General features: G+C 33.0%; 1 protein-coding gene across 2 annotated transcripts in view; it reads left to right on the top strand.

Moving 5' to 3' along the window:
• The window catches only part of LOC127710185 (inactive histone-lysine N-methyltransferase 2E-like), a 64,192-nt gene that overhangs the window by 9,260 nt on the left and 27,983 nt on the right, over positions 1-26,949 (top strand). For both annotated transcript variants that reach the window (XM_052215952.1, XM_052215951.1), the window contains exons 2-12: positions 1,188-1,328; positions 3,461-3,551; positions 11,117-11,349; positions 12,131-12,273; positions 13,469-13,662; positions 14,117-14,167; positions 16,824-16,900; positions 17,311-17,410; positions 18,180-18,260; positions 22,865-22,968; positions 25,298-25,415. In XM_052215952.1, coding sequence (XP_052071912.1) covers positions 1,270-1,328; positions 3,461-3,551; positions 11,117-11,349; positions 12,131-12,273; positions 13,469-13,662; positions 14,117-14,167; positions 16,824-16,900; positions 17,311-17,410; positions 18,180-18,260; positions 22,865-22,968; positions 25,298-25,415 — 1,251 coding nt within the window. In that variant the 5' untranslated portion in view covers positions 1,188-1,269. The remainder of the gene's footprint in view (positions 1-1,187; positions 1,329-3,460; positions 3,552-11,116; positions 11,350-12,130; positions 12,274-13,468; positions 13,663-14,116; positions 14,168-16,823; positions 16,901-17,310; positions 17,411-18,179; positions 18,261-22,864; positions 22,969-25,297; positions 25,416-26,949) is intronic.

Here is a 26,949-nt window from a genome sequence, read left to right as displayed (position 1 = left end):
TATCAAGCTGCGCCCTGCGGAGCATTTTATTATATATTAGTCAGAAGTCGAAGGGGACTTTAGGTTTGCACTCCGTCTGTCTGTCTGTCCATCCGTCAGTCCGGCACATCAGTTTTCCACACTTTTTTCTTCGTGCTTGAAGATATTAATTTGATATTTGGTGTAGTGTTTAATCATGACAAGTTACAGATCAAGTTACGATTTTGTGCAGAGTTGTGGTCCTTGAACTTAGAAAATTCACTCAAATAATCAGTTTTCCACTTTTTTTTTTGTAATGCTTGAAGATATTGATTTGATATTTGATGTATTGTTTAATCATGACAAGTTACAGATCAAGTTCAAATTTTGTTCCGGTATGATGATTTTGTGCAGAGTTATGGTTCTTGGACTTAGAAAATTCTCTCAAATAATCAGTTTTCCTCACTTTTTTTCGTCATGCTTGAAGATATTGACTTGATAATTGTTATGTAGTTAACACCATGACAAGTTATAGATCAAGTTAGTTAGCATTTTGTTCCTATACAATGAATTTTTAACCCGTAGTGGACTACGTTTTGCCATGCAATACTCTCATAATGCTTGTTTAAGTTAATCCTTAAAGTTTCAATTGTTTATCAGTAAAATTATGAAGTTGTATTTAAATGAAATGCACGAATATATGTGTACGTAACTAAAAGGGTAAATAGTTCAAACTACTGTGCTACATACTTACACTTTAAAAAAAAGGGGGCGGGAGTATTAAAAAAAATAATTACAAATGTACATTTCAGTTATTTATGCATTTAAATTTTCAATACTTTAAGTGCAACCTGTGTCCATTTATGTAAATGCATATGTATGAAAATAGATTTCTTTTTATTTTAATATCACCAACATGGCAATACAAATGTGACAATGAATTGCGACACGACACGAAAGGTGAGTCTGTCTAATATCGAGGACTAACCACAGCACTTTAAAAAAAATCCTAGGAAAATTGCTGATGACACATATTGTCCCTTGACGTCTAATACTGTAAGATATATGGTTTGCTACTGAGCCCGTACAGATTCATAGAGGGTTAGTTAAACCAATCACAACGTCATTATTTATCCGAGGTGCAAAAATATAGGGATTAGGCTCCTTTTGGTCCCTGGTTCATTTGATTCATTCACCTTTTTTAAACGAGCAATATTTTATCTTTTCAGTTGTTTTATTATTGTATGCAATGCAGCTTTATTCATGGAAAAATCCATCACCTGATCATTGGCAAGATTTTGGCCCGTCACGATGAGTGTTGTACTCAGAGTTGGAGCAGTTTATCCAGATTATAATGCTGGCTGCACAGAGTAAGTAATATAGTCGAATTGTTTCTTTCTTTTTAATCTTCTGACAATTACCAACTCATTTACCTTTCTAGAAAAGAAGTTTCTGTCTGAACATTAAGACATTTTTGCCATAGCAGGTCTCACACCATTGGGCGACTAGAACAAAGAAGTCGCCTTCCTGTCCAGCGTGCTTTCCGTAAACTCAAAAGTGATGTCTTGACACTCTTTTCATTAGTTATTTTCAGTTGTTATGCAATTTTTAGAAATAAAAAGGACTTACACAGTTTATTGTTAATGAAACAAATTGAAATTATGTAGTGACGTCGAAGAATAACTGCATATTCTTTCAAAGGAACTTTGTTTTATGCTAACCAGTCATGGTGTTTCCTTTCACTTCCAGTCATAGTCCTGAGTGTACATCAAACAATGCACATTTTTGACAAATAAGTTTTTAACTCTGCTAAAAATTTCCTTAAAGTTATGTTTGGCATATATTTATTGCAGTTTACCAAATTGATTCTCAAAGATTTTTCCTTTGTGTATTTTATTAGATGCCATATTTTATTTATATTAAGCTCAGATGTGAGATCTACAATATGAAATTCCTGAAATTTGTTATCAGGCCTCATGTGAGCATGCTTTATCATGTGATGTCTTTTTTAATTCATCACACATCAATATCCTGTTTACTGAATACATACATACATTCTAACACACATCAGTCTTCGCACTCAACCTCAGGCCCACCAGCCCAGGCTTGTAAAAATGCTGTCGGGCCTGTAAAAATCATATCTACAGACCAATAAAATCTAACTAAAATTTTAGTAAAATTCAGCTTCGGGCCTGTAGATTCAAAAGTTTAGCATGAAGACTGACACATAATGGCAATGTATGAAATTTTCATCACATTTTCTAGGGAACCTCAAATAAGAGCTTCTTTAAATTTGTTATCAGGCTTCGAGAGAACATGCTATACCATATGATGCGTTTTCAGATTCATGGGTCATCAACTTCCTGTCAACAGAATACTTGTATTTTCAAACACATTATTGTCATAAAATATTTGTCACATTTTTTAGAGATCTACAAAAAAGAGCTTTCTGAAATTTGTTCTCACACTTCATGTGAACATTCTTTACTGTGTGATATGTTTTCAGATTTATCGTTAATCAACTTCCTGTTTACCAAATTCTTAAAGCAGGGTATCATAAGTGAACAATAGCTCACAGTTTTTGGGAAAGACGTCAATTCCTTATGTGGCTGGCCAGACTTCCAAGCCCCTCACGTCACTCATTTTGTTTTTATAGTTGCGGAAAATACCTCAAAATTTCATACTGAATTAAAGAGAAGGAGACACACAAATGAACAGATTGACTTTAAACACTTTTTAACACATTTAACACATTTGCCTTCTGTATCTCATGAAATTATCGTATCTTGAGCTCTCCTTAACATTATTTACGTTTCTTTTACAATCCAGAAAAATCAGTATTACGAAATATTCTAAATATATCCAACCTAGTGACGTCATGGTTGGAATTCCACACTAGGTAGAAGCAGGGATATCCTTTCCTCATTATTAAAATCATTCACAGAGATCGTGTATGATTTAGAAATCGGTATTTGTTTATTTAAAAACATAATTATGTTTGCTCTAGATGATTCAAACATGCAATGCTTTGATTTACCAACAATTAATTTCAATATTATCAATCTTTCTATGTGTTTTTGCTCATTCTTTGTATGAAGACTATCAAAAGATACATAAAAAAATAGAAACATTTGCCGTCTTTTCCCTCAGAGCTTTTAAGCTCTTTGATTACCTGTATCTACTTATGTATCCATAATTCACTTGCTTTTTAGATATAACATCTAGCTTTATTTTATATAAAGGGCTATTTTTGAATTAACCACTTGTTAGTGTTAGTGTGGGGAGAAGGGAAATAGGCATTTAAATAAAAATATGGGTGATGGACCATACATTTAAGGGTTTGAGTCGCAGAAGACTATGGTGCAATCAGTTTTAATTTTGTGGATGGTGTGATCTGTAGATTGAGACTTCCAAACCTCATTGAATTTGACCTCAAGGTAGCTGTGAGTTGACATATTTTGTTTAACATGATATATCATCTACTTGTATTAAACTTTTACAGTGCTGACTCCTATGATGATGGAAATGCAGCTGAAGATTACAGTAGACCATCTTCACAGTCCTTTCCTGGCTGTTTTGGACTACCCTACCAGGTAAGACTACTAGTCCTCACACACATTTCACGGATTATTTAGACTATTCTACCAGGTAGGACTGCAATAGAAGGTAGTCCACCCATTCAAAACTTTTATTGGACAACAATAGACAGGTCTTTACAGCTCATTTAAGGTCATTTACAGCTACTGTATATTTGTTTATTTTCATGGATACTAGTTTTGGTGGATTGTGGATATTTGATTTTGAGCTTTTGCCAAAGTCTCAATTCAAGCCTATAGAATTTTTTTTATTACAATGATCATTTAAAATCATGGTTTGCCATTACCCATGAAATTTGTGAAAATTGGTATCCAACGAATATTAATGAATCCACAGTATTCTACCATGAAAAAAAACTATTGTCAGATTAGTATATCTGGGATGATAGAATGTATTGAAAGCTGCATAAATTTTATTCTAAAAATACAACTATTAGAAGGTATATATTCATCTGAATCAGATTGTTACTAAGTGCTTCACTAAATAGTAAGAGAGAACATTCTTTGGTTGTTACTTTTACATTTAACATAAATTATAGCCAACTTAAAATCCATTTGAATTTTTTGATCATCAGCCAACCAGGATATAATTGAGAAAACAATTCAGTAACAAGTAATAGGTAATTTGTATAATGTGAAAGTAAAATTACTCTTGGATTAACAATGGTAGAGCACAAGCACCTGCCATAGTATGTATTAAGTGTATACTGTATATATTTTTCTGTTTTTTGTCTCGTCTTGATGGAGTCAAAAAGCGAGACATAGGTATGCTGTTTCCGGCGCCGCCGCCGCCATCAACAATGTTTTAGTTTGTGATAAGGTCTAGTTCATGGTGAACCACTAGTGGTAGGTCAATGATATTTGGTATGCAGTTGTATTAGCATTGGCACATCTCATTACCAAAGAGATTATTTGGCCCGCCCCCTCAGTCAAGGTCTATTGACTTTGAAACTTTTCATAGTTTACATGTATTAGTTTGTGATTAGGTAAATTTATGGGGAACCACTAGTGGTAGGTCAATGATATTTGGTATGCAGTCAGTGTTCTTCCCAGGATTTTTGGATAGCACCAGGGTAACGCGTGTGAACAGCTTGGTAAAATGATTCATACAATCAGTTGTGTCGCGTGACGTTGCTATATTTCTAGTTACTGCAGTTTTTATGTCTCTTGTTTAGTTTTAATACTGTGGTACTGTGTTATGTCAGAATATTATTGGTTAAAAAGATCAATAAACAGTTTGTATACTTTATATTTTTTAAAAATAAATAAAACATGATTCATTAGATAATATTCATCTAAATTTAAAGTAATTAAATCTTTTATAAAATCCATGATCAATAAAAATAAAATATCATTCAAACAGGAACATATATATTGTTAGATATACTGTTCCCAGATTCAAAAGAGAACAAAAATGTTCAATTTAAAAACCTTAGAAAGAAAGTTGTTGTATGTGAAAGGATTCCTGTCATAAGGGAGATATAAAATTAACAAGAACTAAAGGTACAAAATTGTGTAATAATTTGAACCAGTTTCTATCTTAAATTTTAATAAAAAGAAATTTTTCATAAATTTTAAAACATTTTGCTATAGATTTCATGAACATGTAAATATTAACATTTTCTTGTCTTTGGTGATAATCAAACATAGATACAGACTTAATACTGCACTGAATTCTAAATCTTGATTTGTCATGATCCATTTAAAAAGAATTCCTAAATCTATAAATTTATCTTGGGTCTATAGATCTATAAGTAACATATTTAATGTCAATAACAAAGTCTCCCTATTTTCCCAATTAAATGACAGGAAGTAGATATAAATAGATTTAACATGTGCTTATGGATTAAAATTGCAAGATCACTTCTGTTATTCATTATGATCATATGGATATATATATCCAGTTTGAAGGTACAGTCATGCATTTTATTTATAAAATAGAATAGATTGCAGTTAATTGTAAATAATCTTGAATATTCTACGTGAACTAACTAGGTCATTTGATCCTTCCCCTTTTAATTACTTGTTGACAGTTTGAAACCTGAATATCATGCAATAACTATGTCATAATTAAAGATAATTTTGTCCATGGTTTAATCAGAGACATATAAAACTATAATATAAGTATTGAGCTAACTTTATAATGTACAAAATATGTACCGACGTGTGTACAACTATCAGGTGGTGAGTGAAGCCTTAAAATAGTTATCTTTGATCATAAAGTTATGATCTCTAAATTAAAACACAAAAGAATCATGTAAAAAGTGTTAATTACATCGATTAAATCCAATCAACAAAGGTTAACCTCTCAAAGGTAAATCAATCACGTGGTGTAAACAATCCGTGTTGAACTGGTTTGAACTGGTCAAATTTCACCTGGAATTTTATACCGCACGGAAAAGATTTAACAAGTCGTTTAAAACTTTACCGATTTACGATTTTTTAACTGAAAATTTTAGCACCACGGAGAAAAATTATACATCGCGGTAAGAACGATACCACCACGGTGAAAAATTATTCATCGCGGTCCTTTAAGGGCCTGGGGAGAACACTGGCAGTTGTATAAGCATTGGCATATCTCATTTCCATGGAGATTATTTGGCTCCGCCCCTTTAGTCATGGTCTATAGACTTTGAAAATTTTGCTAAGTTAACATGTATTAGTTTGTGATTAGGTCAGTTCAAGGGGAACCATTAGTGGTAGGGTGTTCAGTTGTATAAGCATTAGCGCATCTCATTTCCATGGAGAATATGTGGCCCCACCCTCTCAGTCATGGTCTATTTACTTTGAAACTTTTGCTTAGTTTACATGTATTAGTTTGTGATTAGATCAGTTTAAAATGAACTGCTAAGGCTTAAATTAAAATATTGTTTGTTTGCAGTTTACCGACCGACCTTTGAAAATCTGTCCGACTGTGAAAATTTTATTGCTTTTAATTTGAAGAAATTATTTTTAATACTTCTATTGTTGCGATCCAGAACTTCAGGTCGTTTCTGGAATTGATTTAAAGTCTAGGTCGATTACACATTTCAAGTTCTGTTTTTCTTACCTTCCTACCAAGCGTTCATGGGACTTTTAATGATAAAGCACATGGAGATTGTTTACAGGTATCCATGAAGTCATGGAGGAGTACTTTATGCTGTCGTCTTCTGTCAATTTTAAGACAAATAACAAACAAAAACGTTTAATAGTAAACTGTTTATACAGATTCAGGCAGAGTTGCACAAGGAATGATGTCAATGATATCATTGACGATGATGCAGCAGATATTCATAAAACCAACACAATAACGTTTCTGTCTCAAACAAATCGGGTAGAGAATCTTTTGAGCCTGACTTTATGGAACCAATATCAGTGGTTAAACAATTCGACAGCAGCCTGAAGTATGCCATATTTTCTATAAATCGTTGTGAATACAACAAAGATGAAACCACTCCTCCATGACTTTATGGTTACCCGTAAACACACCTGTACGGAGGAAGGGCGCATTTAAAATATTAATGGATAGACAATGCAAAATCAATAAGAAGCAACACAAACTGCACAAAGATGTAGAGAAAAAATGAATTGTTAGCTTGAAAAATAAATATACTTTCTCTATATTAAATCTATCTTCTATTGCAATGAGTATGCTCCTCTAGGATAAGGGGGGGGGGGGGGGGGGGGGGGGGGGGGGGGGGAGTCTGCCCCACTCATTGCAATTATTCTCTCTCTTACAATATTAAATATACCCAAATTGTGTGGCCTTTGGAATTGAATGAAAACATGTCCTTAGGAGCTATGCTGCCAATTTTTTTTTTGTGCAGTCAAAACATTTCAATACGGACCATTTACCTTGAAAGGGGTGCTATAGATTTCACCCTGAATTTCACCCTACAGTCTAAAGATTTTTATGCCCCCGCCGTAGCGGAGGGGGCATTAAGTTTTACCCTTGTCCGTCCGTACGTACGTCCCAAAATTGGTTTCCGTTCTCTAACTTTAGTTTGCCTCAACCAAATGTTATGAAACTTATACACAATGCTTATTACCACAAAACACAGATCAAGTTTAAATTTTGGTGGCGTCACTTTAACCGTTCTAGAGTTATGCTCCTTTACAAATGGAAAATTGCTGAATTTATCATTTCAATTCTCTAACTTTAGTTTGCATCAACCAAATGTTATGAAACTTATATACAATGCTTATAACCACAAAACACAGATCAGGGTTGAATTTCGGTCGCGTCACTTTAACTGTTCTAGAGTAATGCCCTAAAAAAATGGAAAAATTGCAAAATTTTTATTTTCTTCTAAATATCAAGTAATTTTTAAAATTGGAGTTATCTTCCTTTGTCCATGATTATAGTTGAATCAACTACAATCAATGCTTTATGCAATGCAATGTTTAATTTTGACTTCCACTGATAAAACACAGATTCAAGTTGAATTTGGGTAGCGTCACTTTAATTGTTTTTCAGTTATGTCCCTATATAACTATATGATATGCAAGTGGGGGCATCATCTGTGTCCACATGTGGACACTATCCACATTTATTTGGGTTTTAATTGAAGCCTGGCATCAACATACATATCTTTCAAAATATAACCTTATTACATAATAATTAAATATTGTTAGAATATGAAAACAGTCGGATGTCTAATATATTTTTTTTTTTTTTAAGTTGCCTTTTTTTTTCAATTGAGAAAGATTCAATGGTTGATTTTTTTTTTATCAAAAACACTCTTACATTGTCTTAATTATGAATCTTTAATATCTACATTTTTCTGATAAAAATACTCTACTCGTGAAAACATTCTAGTCAAGAAGCATATATGTCAGTGAATATATTTCTTTAAAACAATTCTATATATATAGAAGTTATATTTTCAGTAAGTTAGTTATTCCTTGTTTAGCTTCAGTTTTTGTTAAAAAGTTTTCAGTTTATCTGAAAAGCCTGTTCATTTCATGTTGCTTTTCAGTGTTCGTTGTTTTAAAATGTTTTTTCTTCACAAGAAACTTGGTTTGTGTAACTGCTTGTTTAAACTTTATTTTGGCTGATAAAATAAAATATTTTTCCTACCTACCGACCCTTCAGTCTGAAGGTATAGTCGAAAAACTGCAAACAAACATATTTATAAGGTTGGCCTAATATTAAGTCAATGATATTTGGTATGCAAATTTATTGGCATTTGCAAGTATCGTTTCCATGGAGATTATATAGCCCCACCCCTGATCATGGTTCATTGACTTTGAAACTTCTACATAGTTTACAAGTTAATGTTTGTGTTTAGGTTTGTTTAACTCTGAGTGCAACGCGCGACTATTGTCGTTCCGATAAAGCAGTCCGCTACTGCTACGTTCGACTATTGTCGTTTCCGTATCTCATTTGTTTACACAGTTACCATGGAATGGGCGGCGTCAATATTCATGAGATTGCGGCAGTTTAGACTTGTATGGATTCTGATTGGTTAAAATTCGGCATACTTTCGAGTTTCTCTTGACTTTAAATCAGGTATAAGCGATGAAACAGAAAGTGAAAAATTTAGATGAAAAAAGTAACAAAATCGCAGAAATTGTATGGAGTGATGGCCAACACGTTCAGAAGTATTTCAATGATAACGATGGAACAGCGGCGGCCAATTTAAATGATTTGGACGAGAACAGAAGATATAATAGATGGAAAAAGAAACATTCTAGCAAAACTGCGAACAGAAGACTTTTAAAGCGGGAACCACGGGGATTCCCCAGACGATGTTCGAAATGGATGACATGAAACAGGGTTTGCGATGTTTATCATTGCGCTTTCAACTGTGAATCAATATTGATCACTGATATCGATAGATTCGAACATTATGTTTGTCAAGATTATTTATTGACGAAAGTTATATCAATGAACTTGTTGTTAAAACATATTTGTACATTGAAGTAAAAGTCGAAAGTCGGAAGGAAAATACCGGAAAATAGTTGCATAAAAAAAACGTTGGTCCGAGAAGAAACTTTTTCTTTTGATAATCGCAATAGAACTAGTTCTTATAATAGATTTTTAACAATATTGGTTCAATTCTGAAGTCAATGATACCTTTGAAAAGTTTTTACATTGATGGATTCGCGTTAATAAAACATGGGAAAAAAAAATTTACCTTTGTTTACCTCTATTTGCACCTGTACAGGTAATAAATGACCAGAGACCCACACAAAAATAAAATAAATAAAAAATACAGAATATAACAATACTTTTTTATATAACTTTTATTGATGAATATTCAATATTTACAAAGATATTGCAATTGTAAGTAAACATGTTTATTTCATCAGTGATTAAAATTTTATTCAGCAATACACAAAAGTACAATAGAAATGAATGCAGCAGTCTTAGGGTTAAAGGGAACGACTTATAATAAGTCAATGGTATTTGGTATGCAGTTGTATTAGCATTGGCACATCTCATTCCATGGAGATTGTTTAGCCATGTACCTTCAGTCATGGTTCATCGACTTTGAATATTTGCATAACTTACATGTTAAAGTATTGCTATTTTAATTTCAACATTTGCATTATCAAAATTACAAAAAGGCGAGACATATCTCTGTGATAACAGTTTATGTTAGTTATGGAATAGTCCTGTGTACTGGTGGTAGTGCCTTGCATGTGTATGGAGTGATTAATGCTCATCTGGTTTTGTTATACCCAGCCCTGAAGGAGGGAGCATTCTATACCATGTGATATAGATATAAGAAGATGTGGTATGAGTGCCAATGAGACAACTCTCCATCCAAGTCAAAATTTATAAAAGTAAACCATTATAGGTCACAGTACGGTCTTCAACACGGAGCCTTGGCTCACACCGAACAGTAAGCTATAAAGGGCCCCAAAAATAACTAGTGTAAAACCATTCAAACGGGAAATCCAATGGTCTAATCTATATAAAAAACGAGAAACACTTATGAACTACATCAACAAACAACAACTACTGAACATCAGATTCCTGACTTAGGACAGGTGCAAACAAATGCAGCGGGTTTATGGTGGTGCTCCATAATTGTGATCACATTACGTAATGTTTTCACATTTATCGCTCATCAACTTTTTGTTTACTGAATACCTGTATATTCTTACACTTACTGGTCATATATGAAATTTTCTTTGCATTTTTCTCAAAAACTGTGAGTCAGAGGTTCCAAAAATTTGGTATCAAGCCTCGTGTGAGCATGGTATACCCTTTGAAGCATTTTCCCATATATCTCTTATCTACTTCCTGTTTAAAGAATCTATATATATTCTAACACATAATCATTAATGCTTTGATGCCTTATCACATCCATTGCTTGATAAAATTGAGAATGGAAATGGGGAATGTGTCAAAGAGACAACAGCCCGACCATAGAGCAGACAATCGACAACTTCCTGTTCATTGAATACTTATATCAGGTGTATCATTAATGAGTGGTAGCTCGCACTTCTATTTGTTTTTCTTGCATCAGAATTACATTGTGCATAAAAATCAGTTGTACAGTGTAATATGTAGTTCCATTACAGAGCAAGTATATTGAATATCTACCTGAACCTGTTCTGTTTTTTCTCAGGATCACAATTATGGAGCACCACCACCAGCTTCTCCTCCACCACGGATTCCATCACCTGCTTTTATAGATAAGATAAATGGTCATATTGAAGTAGAAGAGATATCAGTGACAAGTGTAGGTCAACAGGCCAGTGTTGATGTGACAAGCAGTGATGCTGTAGATGATAGTATTACCAGATGTATTTGTGACTTCACTCATGATGATGGATACATGATATGTTGTGACAAGTGCAGGTAAATAAATTTTAAATGACGGTATAGGTGTAAGTAGCATGCTAGAGTCAGAATTCATCTGACAAGCAGAAATGTTAAAGGCAATTGTTATTACCAAGAGGTCAGTCATGATGTTGGTTGCAGGATCTGTTGTGACAATAGCAGTCTAAACAAAATGCCAGGTGTGACACTTACATGAAAAAGGATATAAGTAACGTAAAAACAGTAGGTAGGATTAGATATATAAGGCTTCACTTTATTGTCTCAATACTTTTCAAAGTGATTCATAAGTTTGCCTTGTTGTATTTTTATTATACCTCTGCCTCTTAAGGCCAAAACTAAATTTAAGTTTGTTTTCCCTCGCCCCTGCCGTGTCTAAAAAAAGCTGCAGAGTCAAAAAAAATTATTGGCATTTTTTTTTTTTTTAATTTGATTTCCGGGGGGAAAAAATCGGAGATTGTCCGACATCAATCCTTATGAAAAGTATTTCTCAGAGGTCCTTGGTTGAGGAAAACTACAAATTAGTGCTTACTGAAATTTGTTATCATGCTTCATGCTAATATGATTTATTGTGCAATGCATATTCATATCCATCGATCTTCAATTTCCTGTTTACTATATACTTAAAGCAAGGGTATCATTAGTGAGCAATAGCTCACATTTCTACTTGTTTTGCCTGATATATTTTAAAATCAATTAAAATTCTGTTTGTAAATTAATTTGGCTAGTATAGTTTGCATCATAAAAGATGTAAAGAAAGAATCTAGTGTCTTTTGCTGTGTAATTATTCTTTTCTTTGTAGCGTATGGCAACATATTGACTGTATGGCTGTTGACAGAACAAATATTCCTGAATCCTACTTCTGTGAAATATGTGAACCTAGATCTCTGGACAGAGACAGAGCAAGACAAATTCAGCTGCGAAAAAGGGAATTCATCCTTGCAGGTAGTTATTAGTTGAACAGTTCTAGAACAAACTGATATTTTTGTGGTAAACACAAATTTGTCAAGAAAAGACTACAACATTACAATTTTGGTAGAACTAAACTTGGTCTTTTAATTGGAAAAAAACCAAACCAGAAACCTATTGTGATCAAAATGTTTCAAATTAAGTAGATCAATAGTTTTCCCTGTTTGGTACATTTTTGGACATCTTCGTCACTTGTCTTGTGTGTATCTGTATCATCAGAAATAGTACAGCCCATCCTTCCAAAGATAACTTTTTCTGACATCTATTAATTTCAGAATTTTGACTTTGGATTCTTGACTTTTTGTTGAAAAAATAACCCACACTTGTTGCCAACCTTTGAATAAAAATAAATAACAATTGTTATGGGGTCCACTAAAGTAGACTTACTCCAATGTCTGAAAAGTATAAAACCTAAAAATATAATCTGTAAAAAGGTATGTTAAAGCTTAATGAAATTTGATATGTTGATTGTCTTTTGAAAGAAAAATTGGATTTGACTTTAAGGATAAGTTGTATTAATTTCTAACACATGAAATGATGATAGTCTAAATGTTCATTATTAGGCCACAATTTTCTTCTTTTGTTTTTTTCTTATTAATTTAATGATTTCCAGATTTTGTATTATTTCTGTTACTGGTAGATATGTCAATAATTTTGTTGCATACAAACTTCCTTTTGCAATTCTTGATTCTTCATGTAGACAGCTGTGTTGAAGAACAAAAATCATGATGCCTTACAAATTTTGTTGATTAGAAATCAATTTTAAATTTATATGTATTTTTTATTCATTTGTGAGTGTTTGAAATTTTTACTGTTGTGGCTGTATAAGGAATAAAAAAATCTTCAAATTATCCACATTTTCCCTAAGTTGGATGAAAATCTACTAATTGATATTAGTTGACCTACTATTAAATGATGTATAATTATGTACTTTAGGTTTCATTGTTAATGAGGTAATGCAATATCTAAACGGTGAAAAAGATGAAAAACCCTGTAAATAGCTTAACTGTGTTAATACTTTATAACCAAACAGATTTTTCTACACCTTGTTTTCAATTGATAGTACTTTATACAAGAACTTATAGCTGGAAAATTGTCTTCGTAGATTATTTATCCAAGTGCCAACTTTTGTTAAATACTGTTACTTTTACTTTAACATTTGTATATGTAGCGGATTCAAGCACAGATACAGATCCAGATGAGCCTGTTAATAGGAGAATGTCTCAAGATATGGGTAAAAAGGGAAAACCCAAGAAAAGAACAAAAATTCTTAAAAGTAAGGACGACAAAGTCAGAAGAACAAAGAAGGACAAGAAAGATATAAAAAAGGAAAAAGAAAACAAAGATTTAAGCAGAAGATTGAGGGTAATTTAAATAGAGTATTGTCTACATTTTTATGTAATATTTGCCTGTAATAAAATATTAAGGTTTTTGAAAGGCTGGAATTTAATTCAGATTCTTTCCTAAGGAATCTGCCTAATCAACAGAGAAGTAGCTGTGTTAGCCATTAAATATATACACATTGAAATGTACTTTCTAACTTCATATGTTGATGTAAATATGCATAAATGATCTGAAAAATTTGGGTCTTATCATTTGAGCAGTTAATTCAAGTATCTGTACCAATAGTTTGTCCATTTTGTTAAAAAGTAAGAGTTCATATGTAGGAACTTAAAAATACCTTACCAAAAAAGTTAATGATCCTTTTCAGATGAATCTTCATTTGGTAATTTCTTCTGGTTAAAAAAATATAAACTTCAAACTTACTTTGTCTTGTCTTGCTTTCTTTTCAAATTTACTATATGTTTATTATGTTTAGATATCTTTGAAGGAGAGGGACTCAACATCCAAAAAGAACATAAAAAATAAGGTAATTTTTTATCATGGTTATAACTATTTTGAAAAATCTCTTTGAATTTTCATAAAAAGCTGAAAAAATAGTGAAACAGATAATTGATACAATACTTATATTCTTAAGAGTATCCTTGTGCATGTTTTCTATTAAATTTAAAGTTTTTTTTTAAGACATCAATAACTTTGTCAAACCTACATGGAATTTTATGAAATTTGGACAGAAGCTTGTTAATGACCAAAATACAGTATCCAGAGAAAAAAATTGAAAATATTTTTTTATTTTTCCATCTTTTACTGATAAATGGACTTAGTTTTTTGACAGTTAACAAGTAGATACAGTCTGGGGTTAAAGTTTAAATTAATAACTTTGTCAAACCGTCATAGAGTTTTATGAAACTTTGGCAGAAGCTTTTTAATGATTAAGAAATAATATCTGAAGCATATCTTTAAAAAAAAAAATTTTTAGTATTTTTATACGACCGCAAAAATTAAATTTTTTGGTTGTATATTGGTATCACGTTGTCGTCGTCGTCAGCATCGTCCGAAGACAGATGGTTTCCGAATAATAACTTTAGTATAAGTGAATAGAAATCAATAAAATTTTAACACAAGGTTTATAACCACAAAAGGGAGGTTGGGATTGATTTTTGGGATTATGGTCCCAAAGGTTTAGGAATTAGGGGCCCAAATAAGCATTTTTGCACTTTCCAGACAATAACTTGTGTTTAAGTGTATGAATCTCTCTGAAATTATACCACAAGTTTCCATACAACAAAGGGATGGTTATGGGGGGTTATGGCTCAAACCATTTAGCAATTAGGGGCAAAAAAGGGGGAAAAACAAGGGTTTTTATGGTTAAACGACAATTTAGACAATTTAAAAGCAGTGTAAGGGAGGTAATCCAATCCATTTAAAGAATACTGTTGTATATATGTTTGATTACCTCCCTTACACTGCTTGTAAATTATGTATTAAGAAATAATGATTGTCTTGAGATGATAAGCTGTAAATTTATTTTAGAAGTTACTACTAATATATATTAATTTTAACCATGACTGTATGTCATTTTATATTTTAATATTTTATGATGTATTTAAATGAGTAGTTATGGTTGCAAACTCTATTAGAAATTTGAATTGAGATTATTTTTATACCACCGCAAAAAAAATTTGCGGTCGAAGATTGGTATGAGGTTGGCGTCGTCGTCGTCCGAAGACACATTGGTTTTCGCACTCTAACTTTAGTTTAAGTAAACGGATCTCTATGAAATTTTACCATAAGGTTCCATACCACAAAAGGAAGGTGGGGATTGATTTTGGGGGTTATGGTACCAACATTTAGAAATTAGGGACCAGAAAGGGGCCAAAAATAAGCATTTTTTGTAACTTCCAGACATAACTTGTGTGTTAGTGTATGGATCTCTCTGACATTGTACTACAAGGTTCCACATCACACAGGGAATGCTGGGATTGATTATGGGGGTAATTGCCTCCAAATTTTGGGAATTAGGGGCCAAAAAGGGCAAAAAACAAGCATTTTTCTTGTTTCCAGACAATAACTGTGTTCAAGTGTATGGATCTCTCTGAAATTGTACTGCAAGGTACCATACCACAAAAGGAAGGCTGGGATTGATTTTGGGGGTAATTGCCATCAAAATTTTAGGAATGAGGGGCCATAAAGGGGCAAAAAAACAAGCATTTTTCTAGTTTCAGGACAGTAACTTGTGTGTAAGTGTATGGATCTTTATGAAATTGTACTACAAGGTTCCATATCACGAAGGGAAAGCTGGGATTGAGTTTGGGGGTAATTGCCCTAAACGTGTAGGAATTTGGGGCCAAAAAGGGGCAAAAAAACAAGCATTTTTCTAGTTTACAGACAATAACTTGTGTTCAAGTGTATGGATCTCTCTGAAATTGTACTGCAAGGTACCATACCACAAAGGGAAGGCTGGGATTGAGTTTGGGGGTGATGAATCATAAGGGGGTTCAAAAAATTTGGGGGGGATTTTTTTTCCCTTGTTTTTCTTTAAAATTCTCCATTTTAAATTGGTTATTTCTGATTTATATATAAAAGCAAATAATAATGATATGGTTTGAATAGGTAAATTAAAAATTTTTAAGTTCTTAGACCACATTCAATCTGTGTCAGAAACCTATGCTGTGTCAAATATTTAATTACAATCCAAATTGAGAGCTGTATCAAGCTTGAATGTTGTGTCCATACTTGCCCCAACTGTTCAGGGTTCGACCTCTGCGGTCGTATCAAGCTGCGCCCCAGCGGGGAATTTTATTCTGATAGATAGACTTTGTTTTTTACAGTTAACAATTTACAGATAGTCTGGATTAAATTTGTAAACCTTTATGGGTTGTTATGAAACTTGGACAGAAGCTTATCTTCAAGACAAAGAAATAGCATCTAAAGAAAAAGTTTGAATTTTTTTTTAATTCTGTATTTTACTGATAAATGGACTTACTTTTTAAGTCAACATTACACTTTATCACGGACAGCAGCAATCATAGGCAAGAAAAAGGGTTCCCTGGAACCCCTAACGAATTTTTAATCTATTGTTTTTGCATGCTTAAAGTATGCCATGGTTTTGGGGAAATGTGCTGTGTCCCTAATTTTACTTTAAAGATTTAACAAATACATCATTGTGCTGTGCTGTTTTGTAGATGGGGAAGAAGTCTGGATTTTTATCATTGATTACGAATGATAATGCTCAGCAGGATCCCTGGGATAGCTCTTACAGGTATTCTTTAATTTAATAAATTATATTTTATAAGCTGAGTGCTTAAACAGTTTACAAGTGAAGAAAACTAGATAATCAATTTTGTTGCTTTCAAACTTTTTGTTCTTTAAATAAAGACCAGTTAAGTTTATAGTTTTAAAAACGAACTAGTTGTACATGTATGTCTGTCAGAATTCATGTGTTTAAACAGGCCAATATTTTGCATTATTGGAACATCACTGTTGTGGAACTTTTAATTGATCCAAAAGGGATTTATAAGGAAGCTGAGAATATGTAATGTAATTTAGGAGGAGGGAATTTGGTATATTCATTTCAAAGTCTTAAATATAACTTTTTCTGAAGAGTTATATGAGAAGCATAGAAACATTGACTATATGTTCAATTTGAAGAGATATGTATAATATTTTCAGTCCATGGGTTGATAAATATGAAGAGGCAAAGGAGAACCAGTATAGTGCAGATATGCAGGCAATTCTTGGACTGAAGAAACTTAATGGATCTCTCACTTGTGTAAGTAAAACCATATTATACCCCACTCTAAAAGTAAGGGCTATATTGCAACCACCTTGTCTGTCCTTTCGTCCAACAAATTTTTGTCACACATTTCTCAGAAACTACTAACGATATGACTTCATATTTGTTCAGAAGCTTGACAGGAAGGAATCAGTTGTAATGCATGAGCACTTTTGTTTCTGTCAGATATACTTCATGTTTGCCGATACTTTTGACTTTTTCATATGTTGCATGAACTTAAAAATTTTCCTTGCATTTTTGTGAAAAACTATCATCAGAATGCCTTTCATATTTGGTCAGCAGCTCAGCAATGTTGAACTGTAAAGTGTGAGCATCTATCAAATTTTTCAGATTCCTACTTCCTGTTTGCTGATTCTTTAAATTTTTTAATATGCTGAATGAATTTCAAATATTTTGTTCCTAATTTTCTCAGTAACTACCAAACAGAATTGCACTATATTTGGTCAGCAGCTCAACAAGGACCATCTGTAATGTGTGTGAACATGTTAGATATTTCAGACATCTACTTCCTATTTTCCAATACTTTTGAGTTACGAATGGGAGAATGCTTAGCACAACAACACATGCATTCTGTATGAGTTCTTGTATGAACATCAAATTGATTATTTGATAATTATTTAAAGGAAAATCATCACACTTACCTGTAAGTACTTAGCTGAATAAGAATTGGTTAGTTGGTATCCTGTGTGAGATCTTTTGGGGGGAAAATTTGCTGATCTTTGTTGAATATATGTTCTTCTTTCAGTCTGGTAATTTTAACTACAAAAGAAATGGAAGACTTCTTGTTCAGTTGTGTCATGTTACAGAGGTAAACAAAAATAGAAAGGTAAGGCGTTATTGTGTTTATAAACTGTAATTCAATGTAATCATGGAAATTTTACAGTTCCAACGATTTTAATTTGCTATGTGCATCACAGTCAGTTCTGCTAGTCTTTTTGTCCCCTGCGCAATGTATTGTGGGGGGGGGGGGGGCATAGAAACACTGGGGGGGTCTGTCTGTCTGGTCTAGTAAGCACATTTCTTGCCAGATTTTTATAAAACTTATATCATAGGTTTATATCAGCATTGTTTCGGACAAGGTCAAAAATCAGGAGTTATGCTCCTTGGAAATGTTAATTATATGGAAAATTGCGTTGTAAGTGCTCTCATGTGTACAAATCTTGCCAGATTTTTATGAAACTTGTATCATAGGTTAATATCAGCAATGTCCCCAACAAGTTCGAAAATCAGTGCCGATCAATTATCTTTAATTGATTAATCGTTGGTTAAAGAGTTATGCCCCTTGATAATATTAATTACATGGAAAATTGCATTGTTAGTAGTGGGGCGTTTGTCTTCCTGCGGACAACTTTCTGGTGTACTAGCACTTTAAAGTCCTGCAATAACAGTAGGCTAGCACAAAGCAGTCAAAATTATACATATACCCTTTGGGTTTATTTTATTTTATTTATTCATTTTTTTTTTTTTATGTACATATAAAACTCGTCTCTAATTATTTTTCTTAAATTCACAAACACATAAAACTTTCTCTAAGTATTTTTCTTCAATTCACAAACACATATCTAAGCCTATTTGGGTTTATACAAAATATTTGGCAACTAAATTCACATACACAATTTGGCATATCAAATTTTTCCGCTCTTTACTTGGCTGTAGGTGTACCAGGACAACGTTGCTGCCGCTCATTGTTGATGTTTTATTTTTGGCCTTTTCTCCTGTTCCGGCATTTGGTGGCTCCTATTTTTTTTTTTTTTTTTTTTTATTTACAAAAAAAAATCATTTATTATTTTTTATTTATTTAAGTTCTGTTTATTTTTATGCCCCTTATGATAGTAGTAGGGGCATTATGTTTTCTGGGTTTGTGTGTTCGTTCGTTTGTCCGTCCGTCTGTCCCGCTTCAGGTTAAAGTTTTTGGTCAAGGTAGTTTTTGATGAAGTTGGAAGTCCAATCAACTTGAAACTTAGTACACATGTTCCCTATGATATGATCTTTCTAATTTTAATGCCAAATTAGAGTTTTGACCCCAATTTCAAGGTCAACTGAACATGGAAAAGGATGGTGCCAGATTCAGGTTAAAGTTTTTGGTCAAGGTAGTTATGATAAAGTTGAAGCCCAATCAACTTGAAACTTGGTACACACGTTCCCTATGATATGATCTCTCTAATTTTAATGCCAAATTAGAGTTTTGATCCCAATTTCACGGTCCACTGAACATAGAAAATGATAGTGTGAGTGGGGCATCCGTGTACTATTGACATATTCTTGTAATCTTTGTTTTTATTCATCAATTTATTTATTTATTTACTTTTTTATCAAATTATTGCTCATTTTACTTTTGACTCATGTTATGATTTTTGTCACTCAAAATTATATCAATTACCATAAGGTAAAAATAAATTATTCAAATTCCCCAAAAGACGTAAGCCAGGGCCGGCCGTGCAAGCCTCATAGGTAGTCAAGGTCGTTAAAAACCCCCCTCATCGGCGCATTGTTAGCGCTCTCATGTGTACGAATCTCGTCAGATTTTTATGAAACAAGTTCGAAAATTAGTGCCGATCAATCCTCTTTCATTGATTAATTGTTGGTTAAATATGCCCTTGGAAATATTAATTATACGGAAAATTGCATAGTTAGCGCTCTCATGTATTCAATTTTTGCCTGATTTTAATCAAATTTGTATGAAAGGTTTATATCAGCAATGTCTTTAACAATTTTGAAAATCCGTGCTGATCAAATATTTTTAATAGAGTAATGCCCCTTGAAAATATGAATTATATCAGAAATTGCATTGCCTTTGTTCTCAAGCCTTCATTTCTCATAGATATTTATAAAGAATTTAAAGAACAAAAAAAAAAGTATTTTTTTGTTACTGCCTGTAAAATATGTGGGACATTGGAACTCTTCTTTTATTAATTTGGCATAGATGAAACTGTTATTTATAAACACCCAGCATTTCCTTTTTTTGTGACATCGTTAGAGTGATATATGTATGTAAGATCTTTTTATACGACCGCAAAAAAATTTTCGATCGTATATTGGTATGACGTTGGCGTCGTCGTCGTCGTCCGAAGACACATTGGTTTTCGCACTCTAACTTTAGTTTAAGTGAATGGATCTCTATGAAATTTTACCATAAGGTTCAATACCACAAAAGGAAGGTTGGGATTGTTTTTGGGGGTTACGGTACCAACAGTTAAGGAAAAAGGGCCAAAAATAAGCAGTTTTGTAACTTCCAGACATAACTTGTGAATTAATGTATGGATCTCTCTGACATTATACCAAAAAGTTCCATATCACAAAGGGAATGCTGGGATTGATTTAGGGGGTAATTGCCTCAAAATTTTAGGAATTGGGGGCCAAAAAAGGGGCAAAAAACAAGCATTTTTATAGGGACAAATACTTTAGTACAAAACATAATTTAAAGCAGTGTAAGGGAGATAAATCAAATACATCATTTGAATTACCTCCCTTACACTGCTTTTAAATTATGTATAAAGTAATGGTTAATGAACAATTAAGACAATTTAAAACAGTGTAAGGGAGGTAATCCACATACAACGTTTGATTACTTCCCTTACACTGCTTTTAAATTATGTTTAAAGAAATGCATATTTATAAAGGAAGACCAGTAAAAATATCTGCAAATGTTGCATCTTTTTTTTTTACAAAAAAATCCATATGAAAGATTTGACACCATATTTTAAATTCTATTACTTTTATAGAATAGATTAAGTTAGCACTATGGTAAATTTAAATGGATAATTATGGTTGCAAATTGCATTGGAAATTTGAATCGAGATTATGACCATATCTTGAGGGAAAGATTTTTTTCGGGGGAAAATGGGGGGGGGGGGGGTAAAAAGAAATTGTGGGGGGGGGGGTCAATTTTTTCTCATTTCAGATTTCAGAAATTAAAAAGAATTATTCTTCAAATATTATTTTTTTTTCAAATTTCAAATATTGAAAAATTTCAAGAAGTAATCTTTAATTGCACAGTATGGCGCATTAGATTTGTAAAATCTTTGACCACATTTGTTTATTTGTTATGCCAAATCTGACCGTGTATTTAGATTTTTAATTTTTGGTCCAGTTTTCAAATTGGTCTACATTAAGGTCCAAAGGGTCCAAAATTAAACTTAGTTTGATTTTAACAAAAATTGAATATATGGGGTTCTTTGATATGCTGAATCTAAACATGTATTTAGATTTTTGATTTCGGGACCAGTTTTCAAGTTGGTCCAAATTGGGGTCCAAAATTAAACTTTGTTTGATTTCAACAAAAATTGAATACATGGGGTTCTTTGATATGCTGAATCTAACCATGTATTTAGATTTTTTATTTGTGGGCCCGCTATCAAATTGGTTCATATTGAGGTCAAAAGGGTCCAAAATTAAACTTTGTTTTATTTCATCAAAAATTGAATTATTGGGGTTCTTTGATATGCCAAATCTAACTGTGTATTTAGATTTTTAATTTTGGGTCCAGTTTTCAAATTGGTCTACATTAAGGTCCAAAGGGTCCAAAATTAAACTTAGTTTGATTTTAACAAAAATTGAATTCTTGGGGTTCTTTGATATGCTGAATCTAAATATGTGTTTAGATTTTTGATTATGGGCCCAGTTTTCAAGTTGGTCCAAGTTGGGGTCCAAAATTAAACTTAGTTTGATTTTAACAAAAATTGAATTCTTGGGGTTCTTTGATATGCTGAATCTAAATATGTGTTTAGATTTTTGATTATGGGCCCAGTTTTCAAGTTGGTCCGAGTTGGGGTCCAAAATTAAACTTTGTTTGATTTCAACAAAAATTGAATTCTTGGGGTTCTTTGATATGCTGAATCTAAACATGTGTTTAGATTTTTGATTATGGGCCCAGTTTTCAAGTTAGTCCAAGTTGGGGTCCAAAATTAAACTTTGTTTGATTTTAACAAAAATTAAACATATGGGGTTCTTTGATATGCTGAATCTAACCTTGTATTTTGATTTTTGGGCCCAGTTATCAAATTGGTCTACATTGAGGTCAAAAGGGTCCAAAATTAAACTTTGTTTGATTTCATCAAAAATTGAATTCTTTGGATTCTTTGATATGCTGAATCTAACCATATATTTAGATTTTGGATATTGGACCATAATAGGTAAATTAAAAAATTTTAAGTTCTTAGACCACATTCATTCTGTGTCGGAAACCTATGCTGTGTCAAATATTTAATCACAATCCAAATTGAGAGCTGTATCAAGCTTGAATGTTGTGTCCATACTTGCCCCAACTGTTCAGGGTTCGACCTCTGCGGTCGTATCAAGCTGCGCCCAGCGGAGCATTATATTTATGTGGTGTAGTTAGTTCAAATTTTATTTTATTTCTCCTTGGCTGATAAAAATTTCAGGTTTCCAACAATAACCCTAAGCACATGAATTTTATTTTATTTTTTACAGGGATTGGAAGCATCTGAGACAATTGGTGAAGGAGAACCTATCATTGAATACACTGGCAATGTTATGTTACGAGAACAATTTGACAAGGCCAATTTTTATAAAAGGTGAATAACTTATTTTATTGTCTTGCCTCAACAAAGTTTAAAAAATCGAGACTTAGGCAAGCTGTTTCCGGCAGCAGGGTCAGCAATGTATTAGTTTGTGTTAAGGTCCGTTAATGGAAAACTTCCAGTGGAGGGTCAGTGATATTAGGTAAGAAGTTGTATTAGTATTGGCACATCTCATTTCCATAGAGATTACCAAGCCCCTCCCACTCAGTCATGGTCTATTGACTTTGAAAGTTTTGCTTGGTTTTCATGTTCAAGTTTGTGATTAGATTTGATTGCCAATGAAAAAACTATCCAACTGTACCTATTTAAGGCCATAAAAAAGAATAGGTTGGTTTGCCCTAACCCGACTGACCCATTAAAAAGCACCTGAGTCAAAATCTTTTTTTATTCAAAATTTGCGATGTTTTTTGGTTTTTTTTTGCGGAGTTAAGGTCCAAAGGTTCCAAAATTAAACTTAGTTTGATTTTAACAAAAATTGAATTCTTGGGGTTCTTTGATATGCTGAATCTAACCGTGTATGTATTTAGGTTTTGGATATTGGACCATAATAGGTAAATTAAAAAATTTTAAGTTCTTAGACCACATTCATTCTGTGTCATAAACCTATGCTTTGTCAAATATTAAATCACAATCCAAATTGAGAGCTGTATCAAGCTTGAATGTTGTGTCCATACTTGCCCCAACTGTTCAGGGTTTGACCTCTGCGGTTGTATCAAGCTGCGCCCAGCGGAGCATTTTATTTTCTAAAAGTATAAAAAAACAAACTTCCCTCCCTACCTACCTACCCACACCTGAGACTGGTGGGTAGGGTTTGGGCAAACAGAAATATTTTTAAGTCTGGCCTAAGCATTTATAGGTCACTATATGGCCTTCAATAATGAGTAAAATCAATACTGTAATCCAATTGAAATTATATTGCTCTGCCCTCAAATCATGGCTCATTGACTTTGAAACTTTACAAAGTTTACACATTAAATTTGGGTTTGGGTTAGTAAAGGGAACCACTTATGATAAGTCCTTGGTATCTGGTATGCAGTTTTACAAACATTGTCATTTCCATCTCATTTCCATGATTGATTTCATTCTCATTTCCATGGAGATTATTTGGCCCTGCACCTTGAGTCATGGTTTATTGACTTGGAGTGTTTTGCATAATTTACATGTTTAAGATTCAACATTTGTATTAAACTATCAAAATTACAAATAAGAGAGACATCTCTGTCAACCGTTTATTATCTCTCTCTTTTCCCATCATTACAAGACTTGTAATGTATTTAAATGGGTAATTATGGTTTTTTTTTTAAAAAGGTGGGGGAGGTGAAAAAAAATATGGGGGAGGGGGGGGGGGGGGTAAAAAAAGAAATTGTGAGGGGGGGACAATTTTTTCTCATTTCAGATTTCAGAAATTAAAAAAGAAAATTTCTTCCAATTTTTTTTTGGGGGGAGGGGGGGTGGGTCAATTTGCAACAGCATAGTGTATTGCACAAAAGCAAAAAAAGGGGAAAAATTTTTATTTTGGGGGGGGGTTTCAATTCGCAACAGCATAGTGTATTGTACGAAAGCAAAAAATTGAATATAAATTCAAATCATAATAACCAATTCTAAGTTCTTTGACTACAGTTATTCTGTGTCAGAAACCTATAATGTGTCAAATATTTAATTACAATCCAAATTCAGACCTGTATCAAGCGCGAATATTGTGTCCATTTTTGCCCCAACTACTGTTCAGGGTTGGACCTCTGCGGTCATATAAAGCTGCGCTAGGCGAAGAAATTTATTAAAAGTATATGATGCTGTCTGCCAACAAACATGGCCACCATGGTTAACAATAACACATCGGCTTACAATGCTAGTAGTCAACTAATATCTTCAAAACCATTTCAAATGTGAAATCTGAAGGGCAAATAAGTTCAGAATATCAAGATCTGCTCACTGTTCATTATGACCAAAACTGATTAAGAAGTTAGGCCAATGACCCCAAGAAAAAGAAATTAAGAGGTCAACATATGAAAAAGCACCTATACAAAGTTTCAAGTAAATCTTAAATTTCAACTGCTAAATTTGTGAAACTTGAAAAGAAGAACAGACACAGTGTTTCCTTGCCATAAAGTCTACCAATCTTTTGTCACTTACTTGATAGATGAGGTTGATTCCCAGAAACTTAAGCCTCCATAATGCCACCTACGCTGAGGAAAACTTTGTTACTGTATCGCTTAACAGTTGCATATAAGTCTTGCTTTCTAAATTTCTTTGATTCATAATGCTTGTTTAATTGTTGACTGTAGAAACAAGGATCATAAAATAATCTTTATGTATTTTTCAGGTTAAATCCATTTGTATTATTTAATTCCATGTTTGATAACATAGAACTGTGTATAGATGCTACAACATATGGAAACATTGCCAGGTTCATAAGAAGATCATGTAAATCTAATGCTGAGGTAAGTAATAAGTGTTTATAAAAGTGAGATGTCAACACAAAGTTGGTTCTTGTCTAACAGACTTTGGAAAATTTCATATTTGTCTGTGAGACTGAAATCTGACAGAATGCAAACTATTACTGCTGATACAAACAATTTGGTGATTCTTAATTTTTTTGCCCCTTAGTTTTAATAAGAGGGTGGAAATTGGGGGGTAGAAATCCCTGTCAGCAAGTAGAAATGTAAATGCAGTCATTTTCCTGACCCATAATTGCAAACTGATTGGGCCACACTGAAACAAACGTTCTTCAACTGGTAAAAAAATTGATGATTTCTGGTGACAATTATTACAAAGAAAACTGAAAACCATTGCCTTATGATATGAACAATTAACAAAGAAAACTGAAAACCAGTGCCTAATGATCTGAACAACTAAGAAAACTTAAAAAAAGTGCCTTATGATCTGAACAACTAACAAAGAAAACTGAAAACCAGTGCCTTATGATCTGAACAACTAACAAAGAAAACTGAAAACCAGTGCCTTATGATCTGAACAACTAACAAAGAAAACTGAAAACCAGTGCCTTATGCTCTGAACAACTAACAAAGAAAACTGAAAACCAATGCCTTATGATCTGAACAACTAACAAAGAAAACTGAAAACCAGTGCCTTATGCTCTGAACAATTGACAAAGAAAACTGAAAACCAATGCCTTATGATCTGAACAGCTAACAAAGAAAACTGAAAACCAGTGCCTTATGATCTGAACAACTGACAAAGAAAACTGAAAACCAGTGCCTTATGCTCTGAACAATTGACAAAGAAAACTGAAAACCAATGCCTTATGATCTGAACAACTAACAAAGAAAACTGAAAACCAGTGCCTTATGATCTGAACAATTGACAAAGAAAACTGAAAACCAGTGCCTTATGATCTGAACAACTAACAAAGAAAACTGATAACCGGTGCCTTATGATATGAACAATTGACAAAGAAAAACTGAAAACCAGTGCCTTATGATCTGAACAACTAACAAAGAAAACTGAAAACCAGTGCCTTATGATCTGAACAACTGACAAAGAAAACTGAAAACCAGTGCCTTATGATCAGAACAACTAACAAAGAAAACTGAAAACCAGTGCCTTATGATCTGAACAACTAACAAAGAAAACTGAAAACCAGTGCCTTATGATCTGAACAATTAACAAGGAAAAAACTGAAAACAAGTGCCTTATGATCTGAACAACTAACAAAGAAAACTGAAAACCAGTGCCTTATGATCTGAACAACTAACAAAGAAAACTGAAAACCAGTGCCTTATGATCTGAACAACTGACAAAGAAAACTGAAAACCAGTGCCTTATGATCTGAACAACTAACAAAGAAAACTGAAAACCAGTGCCTTATGATCTGAACAACTAACAAAGAAAACTGAAAACCAGTGCCTTATGATCTGAACAACTGACAAAGAAAACTGAAAACCAGTGCCTTATGATCTGAACAACTAACAAAGAAAACTGAAAACCAGTGCCTTATGATCTGAACATCTAACA

The sequence above is a fragment of the Mytilus californianus genome, unplaced genomic scaffold (assembly GCF_021869535.1).
Source record: "Mytilus californianus isolate M0D057914Y unplaced genomic scaffold, xbMytCali1.0.p SCAF_1, whole genome shotgun sequence".
NCBI lineage: Eukaryota > Metazoa > Mollusca > Bivalvia > Mytilida > Mytilidae > Mytilus > Mytilus californianus.
Note: the sequence above shows the minus strand (reverse complement) of the source record. Positions and strands in the feature narration are given on the sequence as shown.